The following is a 20,688-nucleotide window of genomic DNA, read 5'->3' on the forward strand; positions in this document are numbered from 1 at the left end:
GGGGAAAACCACCAGATTTGTGTCATGATGATTCTTTCTTGTTAAGTTCTGGGTGGGCTCGAGTATAGTATCTGAGCTGGCTTTTGTTCTCTCAAAATGAAGAGTAGCACGCTGCCGAGGGAAGGTGAGGGAAAGACCGGAATAAGAAAGTAGAAGGTGAGGTGAAGTAAATGGAGGATGTGCAGAGAGACAGAACCAACTCACTTGTCAGGATGCAGAGCAGGAACAGGTACTCTGTGTATGAGATGATGCCTGGTAATGAGACCAAGACGGAGAGAGTTAAAGAAAAGGTCACATTCAACACACACACACACACACAATGTTTACAGATGTTCAAAGACCATGGGCCTCCTGACACACACACACACTAACACATAATCCTTCCTTTCATGAAGATAGCATCTTTAAATGTGTCTTTTGGAGCTGAGCTTTCTGACAGCCATTTGGCCACACACCGTTTCTTTTTCTACACCCCAAGTGTCCAGAGTAAAGACACTGACGGGCAGGGGTGTGTGCGTGTGGATGTGTCTGTGTTTGGATAAGCAAGTGAAAAATGTTTTAGGAGGTGATCCTTTCTTGCCTCGGGCCCATTTAGGAATCTCTATACAACCATCTCATCTCTCTTTCTCCCTCTTTTTTCGCTTTCTGTCTGATCGTTCAGATAGTTCAGGGTGACTCGCTTGAGTGTTACGGGAGACTGCTTTCCCGTGTGTGTTTATTCGTGTGTGTGTGTGTAGGTGAACATGACACTAGGTAGAGGCAGTGCGAGCCCAGTGTTTTCCTGATGCTTGACTGCTTTGTGCGGAGGAGCTGGTTTGGAACTGACTTCTCTTTTCTCCATGTAGCCTGAGCTGTGTAAAAGACCAGGAGATACACTCTGCAACTGCTCAGGTTTCTACATACAACACGATCCGCATGTTTACACTCTCACCCTGCCAGTGATATACTACTACTACTAAACAATGATCAGAGTGAAGAAAAATAACACTGCTAGACTGCTGATTTATTATTCTGTTTGAACTAAAAACACACTCATTTGAGCAGAATCCATGTTTTCCTTTATGTTTTTCTTTATATCTAAAGACATTAAGACATATTTACTTGTGCTATGTATTCAGAATCTGACACATTTTAATATTTTATATGTCAGCTGTATAAAAAAAAATCATCAATAAATCAAGTTAAGCACGTTTTTGGCAGGAAATTGTTGATAATGATGATTTATGATCTTCAGTACTGAATGAAGTCGATCACTTGGTGGTGGTTCATCCTTCCTATGCTTCTGAGCTGTGTAATAATGACCCACTGCATCTACATTAACTGTTAATCCTAATTCCAGGTAATGATTAAGGGTTGCTGATAATCCGATCCCACAGACAATCAACGCCCGTCTCCTGCAGCCGTCGTGTGATTTTCAGCAGCACCCCATATTTCAAGCTAGAAAAATCCCGCAAGCTTTATTGAAGCTGCAGTTATTTCACAATGCAGTAATGCAGCAATGACAGGCACACAAACAAGATCATTCCCAGGCAGTCCAAGTATGTGACACAGTATTACACTATGGATTTGGAGACACCAACATATGGGATGGTTAGTTATAAAAAGTGTTTTTACCACAGTCGCAGATTAAACATGAACTGATTACCTATATTATGAGATATAATCACACAGCTAGTGCAATGTCTGACAGGTAGAAACATGGTTTTACATTTAATATGAACTGTAAATGTGTGACACAGCATGCTACGGTAGTCTGCAGCAATGATAACCTCACTTAACTCATCATTCGTACATCCATACAATGTTTCTCGAAGGACAGCAAGTCCTACCACTAATGTGCCCAGTTACTGACAGCCACAGACACACACACACACACACACCGTCAACAATGTTCAGGCAGGTAACGCTATGCATTCCTCTGTCTGACACACACCTCTGTCATTCTCAGAAATCCAAAGCCATTCCAAGGATTTTAACTGTCCTCGCTCATCATGGCATGTTTGGACATCAGCGAACACACACGCACACACCCATGCACGCGCGCACACACACACACACACACACACACACACACACACAAATGCACATGGCTTATTCACACAACTTATCTGATGGATGAGATAATATAATAATGCTGAACTAAATAAAAGAGCAAATGAATAAATGAGTGGTTAGGAAACAAATGTGTATATGTAGAGAAGTATTGGTGAATCGGTTAGGTTTACAAACTTTCTCTTGTTCCTTGTTTCATTTCTCTTCTACACATCTTCAGGTTCTCTACATTTCTCTCCTTCCCCTATTTCACCCTCCCATGCCTCACATCTTATTCTATTCTAATTTCCCTCATATTTTTCTCTACTTTCATTTTCCATGTCCTTCCATTTCTTTTTTATCTTCTCTCTGTTTCTTCCTCTTCTCTGGTTTAACAAAGGGATGAAGGTAATTGCCCTGTATACTGGTCCCTGACGTGTAAACAGAACTCACTTGTGCACACTTGTTACAAGGCGTTAAACATTATCATGATAGAGGAGAGAAAGGGGATGCACCACGCAGGGTGTGTTATATTTAGCATATCCCAGTGTGTGTTTGTATGTGTGTAATTATCACAGCGGGGACTCACTCCCAGACTGTTTGATTCCTGTGTTACACACTCCTGAAACAAATGCTTTCATTAGTGGAAGCTTCTTTCTCTCTGTCTCTGCGGTGAGGTATGAATTATTCTGTTGTGTGTGTGGGAGAGGAGAGGAGAGGAGAGGAGAGGAGAGGAGAGGAGAGGTTTATTTTTAGATTTTCAGCAGGTTGTTTGGCTGTAAGGAGGGACAGCATGGCTCCAACCCTGGATTAAAACCACCTACAGTGACACACACACACAAGCTTACAAACACTGTTTAGTCACACATCGGCAGGTAAGCCCTGGTACACACAGACATAAGCAAGTGTACTGAAAAGCAAATCCTCATAAAACAGTGTACTGAATTAGTATATTTAATATGTTTAGAAGGTAAGTTGAACTACGTATAATGGTGAAAACCAAATCCACTGTCATTCACTGACCTTGTTATTATCTGACTGCTGATTATTTACTCTGCAAACAATTAAAAGTGTTCCGTGTGTGCATTTGCATTACTAAGTACAAAGGCGCTCAGGGCGCGTTTGCCTCTGTTTTTCTTTGTGTGTGTGTGTGTGTGTGTTCTCTGACCTCGCTCTCTCAGGTTGCGAAACAGTTTTGAGGATCCTCTCCATACTGGTGGTGTTTCTGACAGGATCTTCTCCAGTTCCTGACACACAGACACACACAAATGAACACATTTAAAATGAGACAGGCTGTTAAAACATAAACTTTCACCGTTGAACTTTAACATGTTACACAGGCAGAAACAGATACGAGAAAAAGAGGGTAGCATCGTGCCATGGGCAAGAGGAAAGAACATGCAGTAAAACATCAGTTTTGTGCAACAAAGCTTGTGGTCAAAACAAGAAATTTATGGAAAATATACTGTAGTGCATCAAATGACTGTGCTTTTAAGAGAAAATAAGTGATAAGAATGAGACAGATGATGAATTAAATAAGAATGTCTATTTCTAGCAGGAACAGAATGGACAGCAAAGTTAATGTGTGTGTAGAGAAATCTGAGGAAATCCCAGTGCTCATGTGATTAGTGATCAATAAATCAATTCAGTGGGCACCATTTTGAAGTCTGCGTGTTTTCAACATATTTGTTACACCACTATCCACAATACTTTTGGCCAAAATAGTCAATGTAAATTTAACTGTGTTTACAAGACAACTCAACAGACCACATTTAAGAATTAAAATTGATATTTCCACATTACTTTCTCACTACAAATGTCACTATGGTCAATATAACCAATACCACAATATAACTATAGATGAAAGTTGAAGGAAACCACCCAATTTGTTATGAATGAATGAATGGATCGAGGCTGCATATATACAGTATATATTTACTGCCTTTTTAAGACACATTTAGAATTAATTGTCAAAAAGTGATTCAATTAGTGATCATATTAATGGACAAACATCTAAGAAGTTTAAAGGGATCTGAAACTAGTCTTTAAAACACACATGGACTGCTCTGCGTAGCCTAACGCCACAACTTTTGAGTCAAAGTGTACACGGTTCATACAAAGTCTGCAACAGATGTAACATGCAACAGATGCCTGCAACATGGAGGAGCAGAGGAAAGAAGCATTAAGAGTGTGTCTCCCACCTGCTTGGTCAGGGACCTCCAGGCCCTCTTGTCTGCCACGGAACCAGACAAAAGAAGAGAGGAGAAGAAGGGAAAGAGGAGAAGAGAGTTTGGGTGGGCTTGGTCAGATAGCATCTGTATGATCTAGAAATGGGTCTTAATGTGCCCAGTACAGTCACAACACACAGAGACACACTCTCTATATATACACTGTCATCATCACAGGCCCATTTGTTCGCTCTAAAGTGCCCCGCGCTTGTCTTTGTAGTATGTGGAATGTCCCCGTAAAAGCACATACTACTTTTGCTCTGTTTTATACAACAAAGTTCATCTAATTCAACTTCAAAGGGGGCATTAGAGGATGGCGGCCGCTGAGAGGGTATGTGCGGCTGTATCGTGTGTCAGTGAGCCACAGTAGATGTAAACACACACATACAGGTGCACAGTTTGCACGCAATACAATCACACGGCTGCTGAAGAAAGCACTGGTGTGGCTTTTTTTTTTTTTTTTTTGGACGGGCGCTTTTGATAACCCCAAACCTGTGAGGACATTTTCAAACCAGTTTGTGAGTGGGTGTCAGTGTGCCTGCGTGTGTTTGCGTGTGCCTTTGTGTGTGTGTGTGTGTGCGTCAGTGAGTGTGTGTGTGTGTCTGACTAACATTAACCTCAGACTAAACAATAGCTGTAAAACCATCTGCTTTGAGGCTGGCTGGCGAGGACTAATCTGTTACAACTGGCAGCAGGCTGACAGAAACAGCAAAGACCTGTTTAAACCCAGGATTTTAAAGGGTTTTAAAACTTGGTTTCAGTTTTAAAAAAAAGAAAAAGGCCTGTTTCACACCTGGCACTGACATCCATATTGGAAAATCAAATTCAGATCAGAGATGGAGATCCAACAATTCAAACTACATCAAATGTAGTGAGTCTTTCAGGTTAAGACAGATCAACAAAGACAAAATCTATTTGGTTAAACCAGCACACAATTTAATGCCAAAATAATCATCTAAATAAAGTCCACATATGATGCTAAAAAAACATGTGTCCCGGGTGATAAATATGACTGTATATATCTGTCAAATGTACCAGGTCTCAATGTGAATACAAGGGTTTCCAACACAAGAGTAAAGGGTGATTTTGAGTGTGTTTGATACGTACTTCTTGGCTCACTCATGGTGACGGACTCGATGAAGTTCTGTGGCGTCATGTACAGCTGGCCGTCATACTCAACGGAGCTGAACATGCGGAAGCGGTGCTCATGGGACGACATGTACACGTCTCCATCTTCAAAGTCAAACGGACGTGCCTGCAGACATCAGAGAGGCCGTGAGCAAGAGCGGTCATGTCCTGGTTATTGCAACATTATTAATCATGGTCATTGTGAAAATCACATTTGGTGGTGATTAGAAAAGTGAGACCCTCCTGCCGCTCTATGTGCTAACACTCATGCAGACGGTGGAGTCTACACTGTATGCACCTCCTCAGTGCTTTTGAACCTCCATAATGAGGAGATCCATCTATTCTTGGCATCAACTCTCTCCATTTAGCTCTCTGAGATTATAAATAGAGTCAGCACCTCTGGCGCAATGTAATAACATTAGAACAGGGGCACACTCACACACTCAGATTCTCTGTCACTACTTTCTGCTTGATTAGCATCTCTCTCTCTCTCTCTCTGTATGGAGCCTGGGCTTCAACTTGATTAGCTGCTGTGTTGGAGAGCTGCTACGCCAACAGATTGTGCTGCAGGAAGCTGTGTAATTAGCGGAGAGGTTTCCAAATTTAAACCTGCTTGGCCGCGGGGCCCAGCGCTCCGAGGTTCCTCCTCAGCTCAGCTAACATGCTAATGAGCACGCAGATTCATTCATAAAGCTTTGATGCTGCCTTCACCAAGGGGGCTTTTGAAGGCATGAATAGGAGATGAGTGTTGGGCTTCACAGGAATGCACTGTAATCAAGTGTAGCACAGTGCATAGACACCCATTGCTCTGACTCTCACTAATGAATGAAGTTTACAAAGTTCTGCAAAGGCAGCTGGGTTCACATCCCATGATGCACAACATGATGTAAAAAGAAATGTAAGCTACTCGGGGGGAGAAAAAAACAACGACTGAATGCCAGTTATTTGAAATTACTCACACAGCAGTACACCGTGTTCTTGTGCAGCTCTAATGTCATGTAGCCGCACACTCAACCTGTTTCTGTTGCCTAGTCTTGTTCTCCTAGCTGCACAGCAGATGCTCCAGGTGTTTTCCCCTCAGGCTACCCACTATTCTCTGTTCACAGCTGCGCCGCTTTAGTCCATCTCCTTGGTTTCCACACTGTCCTAATTCCGACCCTCCTGTCTTCTCTCCTGAAATCAACTTTAGTTATCTCTTTTCAGATTCTGAATTCCATTTGATTTTTTTAATTGCTTGTCATGATACAGTTAGAAAGCGAAAGAAGCCATCCAGCCTGATGCTGACCCGTAGTCATTCTGCTTAAACATCGAGGTCTATTAGCAAGAGCTGGAGCATACCTGAAGAGGGCTTTCAGTGCATACACATACCAGCTATAACTCTACTTCAAGTACCCAAGACAAAACTGTAAATAAAAGACCTAATAATTCGTCCTTATATATCTGATGATATTCACTGTATGTGCTTATTTGGTATCTAATGTGTATCTGATAGTCAGTGCCTAATTATCCTACTGATCATGAAGCATAAAATGTGTGCGTGCCATTTTTATGGTCTGAGTTTCAGGCACATCTTAATAGACAAGTTATACTTCAGAGCAGCGATTTTCTTCTGTCCATCAGTCACACACAGAAACTGAGTTTAAGAAATGTATCAGCTGAGTGCACTGATACATTTCTCCACGGCTCTGTGGTGCAACTGACAGCACACTGGACTTCTAGACAGTGATGAAGTAATTCAAAGGTTGGAGTCGGAGTCACACTGTGAAATGTAAATGAAATCTTTATGTGTATACATACTACATATACGACTGATTTCTCATCCCATCTACATGTTTAACTTTCTTGTACTTATTTCTAAAAGATGGACAACCGAGACAGACTCAGTGTGTTCTGGCTTATAGTGGTATTGCTTTTGGAGAGTTTTGGAGAAAATAAACCTTGTGTCATTCATAATAAACCCATTTCAGGTAATTCTAGGAAACTACATCTGTCCGCGCACTGTACAATCACTGAAGTGATGGCAGGGTTATTAAGCTGTAGTCAGCCATGGCTTTGTGGCGCAATGGATAGCGCATTGGACTTCTAGGTGTGAAAGAGGAAATTCAAACGTTGTGAGTTCAAGTCCCACCAGAGTCATAACATGAAGCTGTAGAGATGTCACTTTGGATAGAACTGTCTGCTAAAGTTGAAATGTGATGAGTGTTTAAAAGTGTTCAGAAAAGAAAATTTAATTTGATCCCACTATGGGTCTTCAAATGAGTGTAATCACTCATTTATCAGACGATGTAGCCCAAACTTTGTGCAAAATTTTATTTTCAAGTAAATCCGGCATGAAAGTGTGGTAGTTTTTTTTTCACACTAGATAGCCTAATGCAGGCACGCAAATTATGCGTCACATTGCTCACGATTCATCATCCAATGATATCAGGATCCATCATCCGTCAATCAAACGTCTGGAGGAGACTCGTCCACCACCACTGAGACAAAACTCTCCTCCGTCCCTACTCCACTCTCCTCCTCCAGATCCCTGCGGTCCTTCACTTAGCCTAGCTAGCTACTAGCTAACAGTTAGCTACGTTAGCTAAACACACTCGCACACACACACGCCGAGCTGGACAAAATCAAATTCCTTTGAAACACTGTGTCTCGCCTGGTCCCACCCAAACATTGAATATCCCACCCACTCAGTAACGCCCAATCAAATTTGTTTTCCTTACTCATGTAAACTCGTGCGGAAACTCGTGGAAGGAGGGGGGACAAACAGCCATTTCTGAACACCTTTAATCTTTAATGATCAATCTCTGTTTTGAAAAAGAATAAGGGATGTGTATCAATATAAGTATCAGTGACCCAACAGCTGCTGGCTAAACTCACATTCAATTGTGCCACTGTTCCACTGTACAACAAAAATTATGGTTGGGTCATCATGAAATAATGATGCATCCCCATATGTCTCTTTGCTCTGGTGCAATGGACAGCACAATGCACTTCAAGACACAGATTAAGTAATTCAAAGGCATCACAATAAGTTGTTTGTGTTACTCCATAAAGAGAGGGATATTTCAACATTTTGGCAAATTCTCCTATTGCCATAATCCCTATAGTCATAGGTTCATTACGTTTAATTGTCGGTGCAAGCTGTTTTGAGATCGGCAGGGCAGACGTGAGCTCAGCACGGTGCATGGTATTTCTTGGTTTCCCTCATCAAACTCATCAAATACACAATCCAACAACTCCAAAACGCTCTCATGGACAAGTTGGGAACTGGACATTCACCACGCTATGAGGTAGTGTTGTAACGTTACGAGACAGAGTTGTTTTCAATGTAAATGCGCAGCCGGAACTATATTCCCAACACGGCTGCTCGCCAGAGTGGCTTCAAAAGCGCAAGTAGTTTCGAGTATTTGCTTCTGTGTCATAATGTTACATAATTATATGTTAAAGGTGCCATATGTAAGAATGTGGCCAAAAACGGTTACTGCAGTCCGGAGCAGACCGGAGGCTGAAATGCCACTGACGCTGCGTGACTGGGAGAGAGGGCTAGGTGGCGCAACATGCCAACACGTAAATTCAAAACATAAACATGATTTGCAGTCTGCAAAAAAAGATTTTTAATGCGAATACTCTGGCTGTACTATTGTTGTTGGTGAGTTCATCATGTTATATCAACATTATTCCTGAGTCTCTGTGACATATTAGGAGGATTTTACGGCCAGTTGCTTTAGATTTCTTACATATTGTACCTTTAATGTTTCATAGCGTGCTGAATGTGCATTTCACAACTTGTCCACGAGAGTGTTTTGGAGTTGTTGGATGGTGTATTTAGTTTGATGAAGGAAACGTAGAAATACCGTGAGCCTCCCTTGTGTTAGCTGAGCTGCTTGCGTCTCTGCTCCGCCTATCTAAAAACAGCTTGCACCGACAATTAAAGGTGATGAACCTACTCCTAAAACTATAGGGATTATCGCAATAAGCAAATTTGCCAAAATGTTGAAATATCCCTTTAATATAATGTTAACACTGACAATAATGTAAATAACTTTGGATAAAAGTATCTGTGTTCAGTGAACCCAAGTTTCATGGCTTTATTTCCATGCTTTCTAATGAAGCCACAATCACTGTCAACTCCTCATCTCTAACAGAAATTGAATCAAGTACTATTTTATCTTGTAACGGTTTCCCCTCATTGTGCTGAGAGCAGCAACGTAAATTATGAAATTGAATCTTTTTTCAGGTGAGTTAGTAGCCTACAGTTTAAAACATTTGAGTGCTTCTTCCACCAGTACTGGTTTGTTTGTATTTCTACTACACTGCATTTCAGGGTGCATTTATTTGATGTATTTAGTTACCTTTCATATTTTAGGTCTTTCATTCAAAATACAATCAACAAATAAATTATGGTGTGTCTTTATAGGTTAATCCTCCCAGCAGTAAAAGTAGTTAACAACCCCTACTTATTCTTGTAGTGGCATAATTTAAGTGGTGCACTGCCTATACACATGTTAAACATGTTAGACCATTTAGATGTGTGTTATCCATCACACACTACTATCAGGAATCAATTCATTCTTCAGGAATGAATTAAGCAGCAATCCCAACTTGTTTAATTTATAAATGTGTTATGGCCCAAAATGTTTTGTGAGGCTCTGTGGCACAGTGGATAACTCAGTGGACCTAGAGATGAAGTAATTCAGAATTACAGTGTGAGGTTTTAATGTTGTCTCTTGCTTTGGATAAATGTGTCTTGCAGGTGTCGTACTAGCCAACATACATACAAAAACCTGAAAATATAATGCCTCCAGTCTAGTCCAGCCTGGAGGCATGACGAGGAGTCCTGCAACAGATGCTATCGCTTCTGTAGCTCAGAATCATGGTGATATGAAAACACTGAGAAAGCGTTAATCCTCAGAGGAGCTGTTACAACTTCATCAAGACGAATGCAACAAACTACCTGCTGGGTATCCTTCAAAACGTAGGTGTACCACTGAGAAATGGTGTAGCTTTGAAGGCTCAACATGATCTTACCAAACAAGCTTGATTTAAAGGGCCGTTTATGTAGCTTGAATGTATTGTTTTGATTTTCTGTTCACTGCACTTTGCATGAAATTAACTCATGAATCAAAACTCTTTGTGACATTTTTTCTTTTCTAAAATATCGTCAGTTTATCTCTACTGAATTAATCTTCCACAGGACTTACTATTTACTTTTAGTATTTTAAGGACATTTTGCTGCTCAACCTTTTACACAAAACAACTGCAGTAATTTGGGGTATTTCAACACGTGCTATAGTTAGGCTACATAAACGGAAGTGAGATCTGAGTAGGCCTACTTTTTCCATCATTGATATTTACTGTGTTTAGTTGTGAGTTCAGATTAAACAGCCGGAAACAGCTGCCTGTCGCACAGTAACATCCTCGACTTGTTGTCATTTCAGCACCAGCTCGCGAGGAGAGCGCCATTCCTGCATCTGCGCGCGCACACCGTCCTGCAGCCAAACAGTGAGCAAAGTGTTTCCACTGGGCGTGCTGGGAATGAATGACACACTCTACCCGCCCGAGAGGAAAACATATAAACTGCCAGCCTCAGCATGGCCACAACACAGAAGTTAGCCCCGTCTGACTGGGCCTGCGAGTCTAATTTTAGTGCGAGGAAAAGAGAAAAATACGCAGCTCTGTCTGCCTCTTTCCTCGGTGGTCTGTCGTTGTTACCTCCGCACCGAGGCCCCCCCCCCCCCCCCCGTGTCAACACCTTTCCTGCCGAGGACCTAACGGGTCGCTACGTGTCACTAAAGCCCTGTAGTTTCACTGTTATCGTTACCAGCCCGAGGGCCATTGTCACTCTGCCCTCTTACCTTCTCCTTGGCTTCGACGGTGGGGATGGACGGCAGTAACTCGTTGATGCTGGGTCTCTCCATCCTCTTCCTTCCTCTGCCGCTCGTCCTGTCGCTGTAGAAGTAAAGTGCCACTGCGCCACCCGTTGCGAGACACATCCCGACCGCCAGACACCTCCGCGCCTTTCCTCCGCGCTGACCACCGACGAGCTCGGTCCTCGCCGCCGACCAGAGGCTCGCCTTGCCAGCCAGCGCTGCCACTCTGCGGAAAGCGGCCATCGCTGCTGTTGCCACTGCTGCTGCTGCTGCTGCTGCCGCTGGGCTGCTATGATTGTAACTTTGCAGGCAGCTCAAAACTCGCGTTTCCCTGCTTTCATCGCGAGATGTCGGGCCGGGGGCCTCTGTGTTGATGCTGTGGCTGGGAACAAAGTCGCGGACAGGGTGCAGAGGATTTGATGTGTCACTGACTGAGTGAGCGATGTTGTTAAAGATAAACCTCGGTTCGCCCAGTTGACATGGTAACAGGATTTATTTGAATAGGGCACATGAAAAAAAAGTAATATAAAATCCACACAAAGAAGCCTTTTAGTTCAGTTGTGTTCAATAAATGCCATTTATTAAAAGGCAAACACACTTTATTTGCATATTTGCACAACAAAGAGCCTGTAGTAGGCTAACATGCAAAATAATGTTCATACAGGGTCAACGATGTAAGGAGAAGTGGCCACTGTGGACTATAAATTACTCCCATTTGTGGTGCCCTATTTAGGAGGTAGGGGTTGATGCTCAAAGTCCCCATAAGATGAGGTCCTTCTTATTCTTGCAAACACTTGCCTGGTTGTTAGTTCATGTGCTTATGTCCTGATTTGACAATGTCACTAATAGTTGGGTGTAAATTTGAAAGTAATGCATTGTGATTTGATTGTTGAGGGGGGGGGGGGCTTGAACAGTACACATTACATAGGCTATTAGCCTATGTTTCAGCCATGAACCCCATGCTAACAAAAGTCAGTCATTGGGAGTACCACATACAGTAAGAGGTCAGTAGGCAATATAGGCTACCTGATATTAAGTTAGTAAGTTACTTAAGTTACTGTTGTAACAAAACCTACTAAAATAAAGTTAAATAAAGTGATGTCATAACAAGCTAAATAGAGCACTGTTAATCAAATGGAATCACTGATGCTTTTATTCTGAAGGTTAAAACTTTCAGTCAACAGATGGTGACTGTGCACTGTTCAAACACTAGCTGTTGTTAAACTACCTCTGTGATTCTCATTAGGAAGAAGTTTGGAACAAACATGGATCAGGCTACCTGGCGACATCCAATCAGAGAGAAGGTATTGGTAAGAGTAATACTGGTCAAAATGAGGTATCTATGGATTACTTTGCCACTGAACCTCTTTAAATGTGCAAAACTTTTGACCTCCATTTAGTACCATGGCTGAGCTTCAAAGATCCTGTGTAGAGATCTCTTGAGATCAATTGCTTAGGGTTATTTTCATTTCTTTTACAAACTCATTGAATGCTTGATTTGTAAAAATCTTAATCATCAAAATAATTTGTATTATGGCTGTCGATGTAGCTTAAATGATAAAGTAGCATCATAGTGGAGATGTAACAAGGAAATGTAGAATACAATACCCCTTTTGAACTAGGCCACCCCCCACCCAAACACACACACACACACACACACACACACACACACACACACACACTGCATGTACTGCCAAGACAGTAAAGTAAATTATGTATAATTGAGTAAATCACACTCAAAACCACTCAGCAAAGAAACATTTGTTAAAAGGATTTTACCACCAATATCTTACAACAAAAGACCCAAGTCATCACACATCAATATGACAGTCATATCAGTTTAAGTGTGAAACTCTAATTGACCGACAATGTCAATTTTGTCAATCTTCCCTTTTTGAGGAGGGTCAGTGTTGTATCGAGTTTCCAGTGGGAAGTGCAGGATCAAAGCAGACAGCGCAGAGCAGATATCAAACGAATATCAAAGATGAACTCTTCATTTAAGTCTTTACATGTAGGACTAATGTTAACCTGATGGGGCTTTTCTTGTGACTTTGATGCTGAGAGAATAAAGTGGAGAAGTCTAATAGCTGGGCCTGTCACCTGTTCACACATGAAGCACTGTGGATCACTCTAACCTATAAGCTCCATTCAACCAAAAGTTGAAAATAGATCAAACAGTGACTATCAAAACCTCTTGGTAAGGATAAACCCTTTAAAGGGTCAAGTACAGCAATTAAGCCCTTTATTAGTTCCTTTCATTTCTATTTTGTTTATAACCCAAGTTTGATTAGCCCATTACTGTGACTAATACTAGCAATAGGTTTCCTAACTGGTTGATTGATGGACATTATTAATTCAAAATACAACTGATGTATAAAAAGATCATTAAATGCTTAATGTACCCTAACGTTAACATATATGGCAGAGTCAGGATTGATTGCTGCACAAAATCCAACTATTATGTTATTTACAGAGATCTAAGATGAAAGTGTAGATCTTGGATCCCTTCATCTAAACAATAAGAGACAAAAGACAAAGCAGCAATATAAAAGGCAGTTTAAATTATGATAAAAAAAAATTAAACATGCTATATTTTGATATGGCCCTTCTGAGCATGCTTTCAAAGACCCCAGGAGTTCCCCATGCAGACCTCGGTTTGGAAACCACTTGCATTAATAACCTCTAGGCTACTTATTCAGTTATTCCATTACCCAGGCATTCGATTAGGTTGTAATTTCTTTGTGTGTGTTATGTGGGTGTCTGTGCGTGTGTGTGTGAGGTGGGGTGGGGTGGGGGTGTAACCCTGGGGGCCTCCTCCTCCTCCTCGTCGTCGTCATTCTCCTCCTCCATGGCCGCTGTGGTGGCTGCATGGTTGGCTTCACTATGGCCCCTGCCACAATCAGAGCAGGAACAGAGAATGTGTTTTAAATCAGGCCGTGTGACCCTGGGAAATGTTCACCAGCGCCTTGTAAACTGGAAATGTGGCGTTGTCGTTGACGTCTTCATAGCGGCGAGGTCGATTTCCAATACATCAGGATCTGATCAGCCTGGAGGCGATTAAGATCGATCCCGTCTCCTTTAAAAATAAAAAAAAAAAAAAAAAGTTCCCTTTTTTTTTTGCTGGTCATGAATACTAATGAACCGAGGGAAAAGGGAGAAGGACGCACGCCACTCAAGTAGACGCCCCTCTCAGTCTGTCCACACAACACTCACAACATAGGCTCTATACATCTCACAGCAAATGTCAAATAGGAGGAGGACGGGAAATAAAACATATACCTACAGCCGCTGTGGTCCTCTGTCCCCCACAAAAGCACAAAATGACGTGCGTAAAATGACCACACGCGCGCGCCTACACACACACACACACACACACACACACACACACACACACACACACACACACAAACACCTCTGCACCTTCAACTCATTTATCAACGCGACTCCCAGGGGAGGGCGCAGCTGTGTGCGCGCGTGCATGCGTCCGTGAGCAGTGCGCACGAGGCTGTAGCATATATAGCTGCCAAAATCAATGCCATATAGGCTGGAACATGGGCCCTTAATGTCCCAGCCCCAGTCAGCCATGTAAGCTGCCGTTGGCCCCCATGGTCATGCAACTAAATTATAAGGTAAACTAATTCGATATTTATCCAAAGCCTCATATTTGAATAGACATATTTTAGGTTCAGTGTATCTAATTATAGCTACAATCAACGGTTGATCAAAAATGTGGCCAGGCTTTGAATAGGCACCAAATGCCCAATGAGCGTTTTCTTGCATGCAGGGCCGTTGTATAGGGGAGAAAGGTGATGATAATTCTAGGGGCCCAGCGACCAGTAGGGCCCACAAAAACCCCAGTAGTCTAATCTTTATGACTGAATTATTCTGCATAAGACTAATACTAATACTCATAGTAATGCTGCATTAGCATCAAAGTTAATAAAACATGACATTACATACGTAGTCTGGTAAAAAGTGGAAAAGTAAGGTGGCAGGGGCTCACTTTAGTATTCTTTCAGGGGGCCCAGAATTCCTAGCAACGGCCCTGCTTGCATGGCCTCTACAGTTACTGACCATGTGAATTAGACAGACAGATGTTGCATTTGATATGGTCAGCAGGATGTGTTCAAAGTTACGATCAATGAAAAGATGTAAATGCGTAACGACCATGCGTTTATTTACACAACGAATGAACAGCCAGGCACTGTTCTTCTTTCTGAAGTCCTTCAAGTGTCAAGTGTCGGGGTATTTTCTGAGCTTGCAGTTCAAACAGGTATATTCCCTTCTTCTGGTTATTATTGCCTGATCCCCTTACAAGATCCCCGCACTTTGAAGCCTCTGTAGGTCTTTGATTTGTCTTTTAAGACCACAATTAAGGATATACGGGCTCCTGTGCTGTTCAAAGCCTCGTGGAAAGATCAATGAAGGGATTGACAGTCAAGTGATGTCGTTTGCACAGGTGTGTGTGTGTGTGTGTGTGTGTGTGTGTGTGTGTGTGTGTGTGTGTGTGTGTGTGTGTGTGTGTGTGTGTGTGTGTGTGTGAACGTGCTGCGGGGTTACATAAAAAAAGGGGCAGTAAATCAACATTGGAGTGCGAAAATTACGCAAATGGGGGCTTTCCTCTCTCTGCTGCCGCACCTGAGTCATTTCGACAAGGGGGGCGTGGGGCTGTAAAGCGTTTAGGGTAATAGCAATATCACTTTCATGGTGTTTGACATATGCACACACACACTCTCACTGTCTGTGTCGCACAAGTTGCTGAGGAGTTGCGCACATGGACTCTCACAAACACAAGACGGGTATAGGAGTATATAGGCTATATGTGCCAATGAGCAAAAACGACCTTGTGGAAATAAGTCGTGCAGCTGAAGGGGAGCGGGGGAAATAAGCCCGTCAGGCCAGTTTTTATTAGTAGTTTTTAATTTCGTCCCCAGGTCCCTGCGCTCTCAGCACTGAAACTGAACATCAAAGGTGAGGCATGCAGGCGAGCGACGAGCACAGGGATGAAGGGGGCTCCGTTTCAAACGGGGGGAACCGAAATGAGCCGTAAAGGAGGGAGATTAGGCGCATTTGCATAAAGAGGCAAGTTAGAAAATTTAAATTCTATACGGAGTTGTGCCTTATATCATCAGGCTAGATGATGTGGAGGAGCGCAGTGTGCGGGGTCTCTCTGCGCTGCATCCTGCTGCTAGAGGCGCTGAGACAGCAGAGGGTAGGTACCGCAGAAATACAAGAGGGAGAGAGAGAGAGAGAGAGAGAGAGGAAAACCCTGATGTGCACCGGAGCAAAGGGGAGTATCCCGAGGTGAAGAGGAGAGAGAGGGAGCGCACAGAGGACAGCAGAGAGAGAGAGAGAGAGATAAATAGCAGAGGAGAGGAGGAGAAGGGACCTGGGCAGATGCAACCTGGGATACCTGCATACATCAAGATAACGCGGGAGTTTAATCTCAGTTAGATGACAGTCTAATTAGCGGTACTGTGGTGACTGCGCCAAAACGCGCACTCATTGGGAATTTTCTCCGCCCGCACGCCCCAACTTTTCCTTTTCTCCGCTGACCTCCCGCTCGCTGGGTCGCACCGAGACTCTTTGCTTAACCACTCGGATCTCGGCTCGGATCTCTTGTAGCGACAGTTATCACCGCAAAAAACCGGATCGGGTGTCTTGTCTTGTGATGGGGGCAGCGGCCGAGGTTGGGAGCTTCTCCAACGGGTTTTTGGACAGCTTTGGTCCCGGGGGTGCCGCTCCGGCTCCCGTTGGCTCTCATTTCGTTCTCACCCCAGCCGGGGCCGTGGACTACAACTCGGTAACCGGACTGATCATGGGGGGGCAGGGGCATCAGCAGGAACACCTCGTGTCCGCGGAAAGGCTGTCCCGGAGCCTGGCGGACCTCAGCCATCTGAAAGGGATTCTGAGGCGGCGGCAGCTCTATTGCAGGACCGGCTTCCACCTGGAGATCCGCCCGGATGGCACGGTGCAGGGCACAAGGAAGGACCACAGCAGATTCGGTACAGAACAATTACATCTATTATTATTATTATTATTATTACAATTATAGTAACATTAGTAGAATTAGTAGGCTAGTTTATTGTCAAATATATGAAATTGACTCTTGTATAAGGAAGATGTTGACATGTATCCTTATAGTTGAAACACAGACTCTCTCAGAGAGAGGGTAAAATCAGGTTAATATTTACTGTAATGATTTAAATGACAGATAACTAAATGAAGCACCCACTTTATGTAACCGTGAAATCTATCTATGCTACTCCAATCACTAAACCCACCAGAATAATTTCTATATTATGTGATGACAGGTGATGGTTACCTGTTGTAGTCTGAGGTACCACTATCAGTATGTCACTGTCATAATGTGTCCACTGAAACATAATTTATTTCCATATAAATCAAATTCACAGGTTGAACAACAGTTGGACTATTTTCAGTTTGCACATTCATACCCCATTTCCTCTTTGAGATTAGACTGGAAGCTTTTCTTTACTTATACCACCTTATCTTCAGTTATCAGCATAAACACCTGCAGATCAAAAGTGTATACCTCTTAGAGAGCTCTTTTAGTGCTGCAAGGCTTTAGACACTTCTGGCACTTGATTTATTCCATCTGAGACTTGGATGTAACTTGCCAGGGGCCATTCCAGACACCCAGCCTTGCTTGTCAGAGTCAGCTGGTGTGTGCTAGTGTGTATTTTTGCACTGAGTGCTGGTACATTGTAGCCTTCTTCATATGCTGCTTTAACTGTGTTGTATCTAAAAAATTGTCAAATGCATGAGATTGAAGGACATTGTGCAAGCAGCTTGGCAGCATTGACGTGATCCAACCGTGTCCTGTGCAACTTGAAGTTATGCTTATGTTTTAATGGGGCCTGAAAAAAAACTGCTCTATATCTGCTCATTGAATTAAATGTAATGTAATGTGTGTGCAGGTATTCTGGAGTTCATCAGTCTGGCTGTAGGACTGGTCAGCATCAGGGGGGTGGACAGTGGACTCTACCTCGCCATGAACAGCAAAGGAGAACTGTACGGATCGGTGAGTACACACACCGTGGAACACACCGTTCATAAAGACTTGTGTGTGAATTTCAAAACACAGTATAGTATGTGTATTCTGATGTGTAATCCATTGCCAGCAGGTGGCACATTTTGCAACATGAAATTCACACTTTGTGTTTTTACTTTCTGCAGGAGAAACTGTCGGCAGAGTGTGTTTTCAGGGAGCAATTTGAAGAAAACTGGTACAACACTTACTCCTCCAACATCTACCGGCATGGAGAAAAAGGTACATTTTATTTTGTTGCTCTGAATAAAGACGGGACGTCGCGGGATGGAACGAGGTCAAGGCGGCATCAGAGGTTCACCCACTTCCTACCAAGGCCTGTAGACCCGGAGAGAGTACCGGAGCTGTACAGGGACATACTGGGCCAGAGCTGAGACAAATGGGCCATCGCCGTGTTACCCTGCCAGAGCTGGTCTCATCGGAAAAGCAAACTTAAGTGCACCAGATCTTCTCCTAGAGGAAGATGGGGGGGCAGGGGGGGGGTTGCTGATCTAGACAAAACTAGGATCATAAGCAGTGCACCAAATCAACACTCCCCATCGCTGGAACAGAGGAAGGAACCAGACCTTCTTTAAACCAGACTGACCGTGGAGTTCGACTGAGCGCCAAGGATCTTCTGTGAAAGATGTGAAGGCCCCTTGACAGACACAAGAGGCTACGTTGACCTTTCTATTGGCCTATGCAGAGGCCCTGGTGGCCAAACAGATGTTCTATGGATTTCCTTTTGAGTTTCCACTTATTAAATCCAACGACCTGCTGGTCCAAACTGCATGTTCGAGAGGACAAAAGTGAGGAAGCTGTAGTTGAAATTAACAACCGGCTGCTAATAGCTTTTTACTGCTGTGGCTGTTGAGTCTTGTCATTTCACTGTTTTTTAGTAGGGCTTTTTATTTTATTCTAAACACTACTGTGGCTGCTATGTTAACAATTTATTGAAATGCATAATCCAGTGGACAGAGGAGTGGCTGGTTTACACTAAAAGGTAGTTTTCATGCACTGGAAAGCAGCCATGTTTGTTCTAGGAAACGGGTCTGTATCGGGCCGACTGTCGTGGCGATATGGACGGATTCTCCTCGACACCGGCCCAAAGACACACGCTGCTCAGATAATGTGCTCGAGGAGTAAGAGGAAGACCGGGTCCCGTGGAGTTTTATATGGACTTCCTCCGTGGTGTCCCGTGGTCCTGGTGGACGTCGTCTAGAGACTCGGTCTTGAACCCAGTGAAGGAATTCTGTTGTTCTCCCACTGACTGCACGGAACCGACAAAGACACCTTTACAAACATGTTGACAGATTTTATTCTTATTTATGAGGTTTTGTTACCTAGGACATACAGTATATTTATTTCATATATTTATTTATTTTAAGAATATATTTTTGCAGGTATGAGATAAAATAAAATAAAAAATATCCAGAACATGCCATGAGAGGTTATTCTTGTTTTGTTTTTTGTTTCGTTATATTTTTTTTTGCGTTATCACGGCACCACAACTGTAAACGGTAAAATGACGAGTTTAGCTGAAAATCAGTCAAAACTCTTCTCAGTTAAAAGCAGGAAAGTCACTGTCACTGCCATGACCTCTGTCTTCTGTATCACTTCTGAATTGACTGATCTGCTAATTAACTGCTGCTAACTGCTCATTACTTCATCATTTATGTGTAGCTCTAAGTCTCTATAATCTTGACATTAGTGTCAAAAATAGCTGAAGTATTGGCTATGCCCTCTGGAGACTACGCATTGCAGTAAACTTTGGCACACTTGTAAAAGATGGATAAAAAGGGAATATGCACTGCAAAGTGTCAAAAACACAGTTTACTGATGAACAATTCAAACTCTCTTCATCCGTTTATTGAGAAATTCACATTACTTCTTCCTGGGATAACAATGCCCGCACAGTCTGTTTAGACAGAAGCAGTGAGACAAAGCATTTCATATCTTGTTTGTAATTTAATACATCAAAGTCTAGTCCATGTTGAGTCGCATCACTACCTGGCACAGATTTGCAGTGGCCAATTCACACCAAGCAGCAGGCATGACCACCGCAAGAGAAACACACCCTTGATCCTGCAGCTGCAAAATACGACATGCAGCAACACCAGGAGTTTGGGCAGGATATAGGCTGCTATACTATACTTATAACAAGCAAGTTGTTGGTTTCTCCATACTGGAGCAACAGTGTTGTCTGAGAGCTACTGTATTTATATCATAAGAACTGATTAAACATTTCACTAGGTCTAAAATGTATCAATGAAAGCTGCTGTAAGCTGTTGGTGAAGGACTGTGGGCCAGACGTATGGCTTCCAACATAAAATAGCATAATCTAGAAGCACCAACATCTTTAAACACCTTTCTTTGTCATTGC

General features: G+C 42.8%; 2 protein-coding genes and 1 non-coding gene across 12 annotated transcripts in view; 2 read left to right on the top strand and 1 right to left on the bottom strand.

Moving 5' to 3' along the window:
- The window catches only part of micu3a (mitochondrial calcium uptake 3a), a 29,359-nt gene extending 17,651 nt beyond the window's left edge, over positions 1-11,708 (bottom strand). For 4 of the 10 annotated variants that reach the window (XM_085773022.1, XM_085772998.1, XM_085772994.1 and 1 more), the window contains exons 1-5: positions 11,240-11,708; positions 5,367-5,514; positions 4,233-4,264; positions 3,200-3,278; positions 205-252 (exon numbers count right to left, since the gene is read on the bottom strand). In XM_085773022.1, coding sequence (XP_085629148.1) covers positions 205-252; positions 3,200-3,278; positions 4,233-4,264; positions 5,367-5,514; positions 11,240-11,497 — 565 coding nt within the window. In that variant the 5' untranslated portion in view covers positions 11,498-11,708. The remainder of the gene's footprint in view (positions 1-204; positions 253-3,199; positions 3,279-4,232; positions 4,265-5,366; positions 5,515-11,239) is intronic. The other 6 variants (XM_085773033.1, XM_085773009.1, XM_085773027.1 and 3 more) reach the window with 2 other exon arrangements.
- Positions 7,436-7,523, top strand: trnar-ucu (transfer RNA arginine (anticodon UCU)). The gene is given in 2 exon segments: positions 7,436-7,472; positions 7,488-7,523. It is a non-coding gene; the product is annotated as a tRNA-Arg (tRNA).
- A 4,835-nt stretch (positions 11,709-16,543) lies between the features above and the next one.
- Positions 16,544-19,118, top strand: LOC146991450 (fibroblast growth factor 20-like). Its single transcript, XM_085791420.1, has 3 exons — positions 16,544-17,259; positions 18,196-18,299; positions 18,455-19,118. The coding sequence occupies exons 1-3, from the start codon at positions 16,926-16,928 to the stop codon at positions 18,698-18,700; spliced, it is 684 nt and encodes a 227-aa protein (XP_085647546.1). The 5' UTR covers positions 16,544-16,925; the 3' UTR covers positions 18,701-19,118.
- Positions 19,119-20,688: the final 1,570 nt, after the last annotated feature.

This window comes from Trachurus japonicus, chromosome 1, assembly GCF_045865225.1.
Source record: "Trachurus japonicus isolate A0001 chromosome 1, Traja_1.0".
NCBI lineage: Eukaryota > Metazoa > Chordata > Actinopteri > Carangiformes > Carangidae > Trachurus > Trachurus japonicus.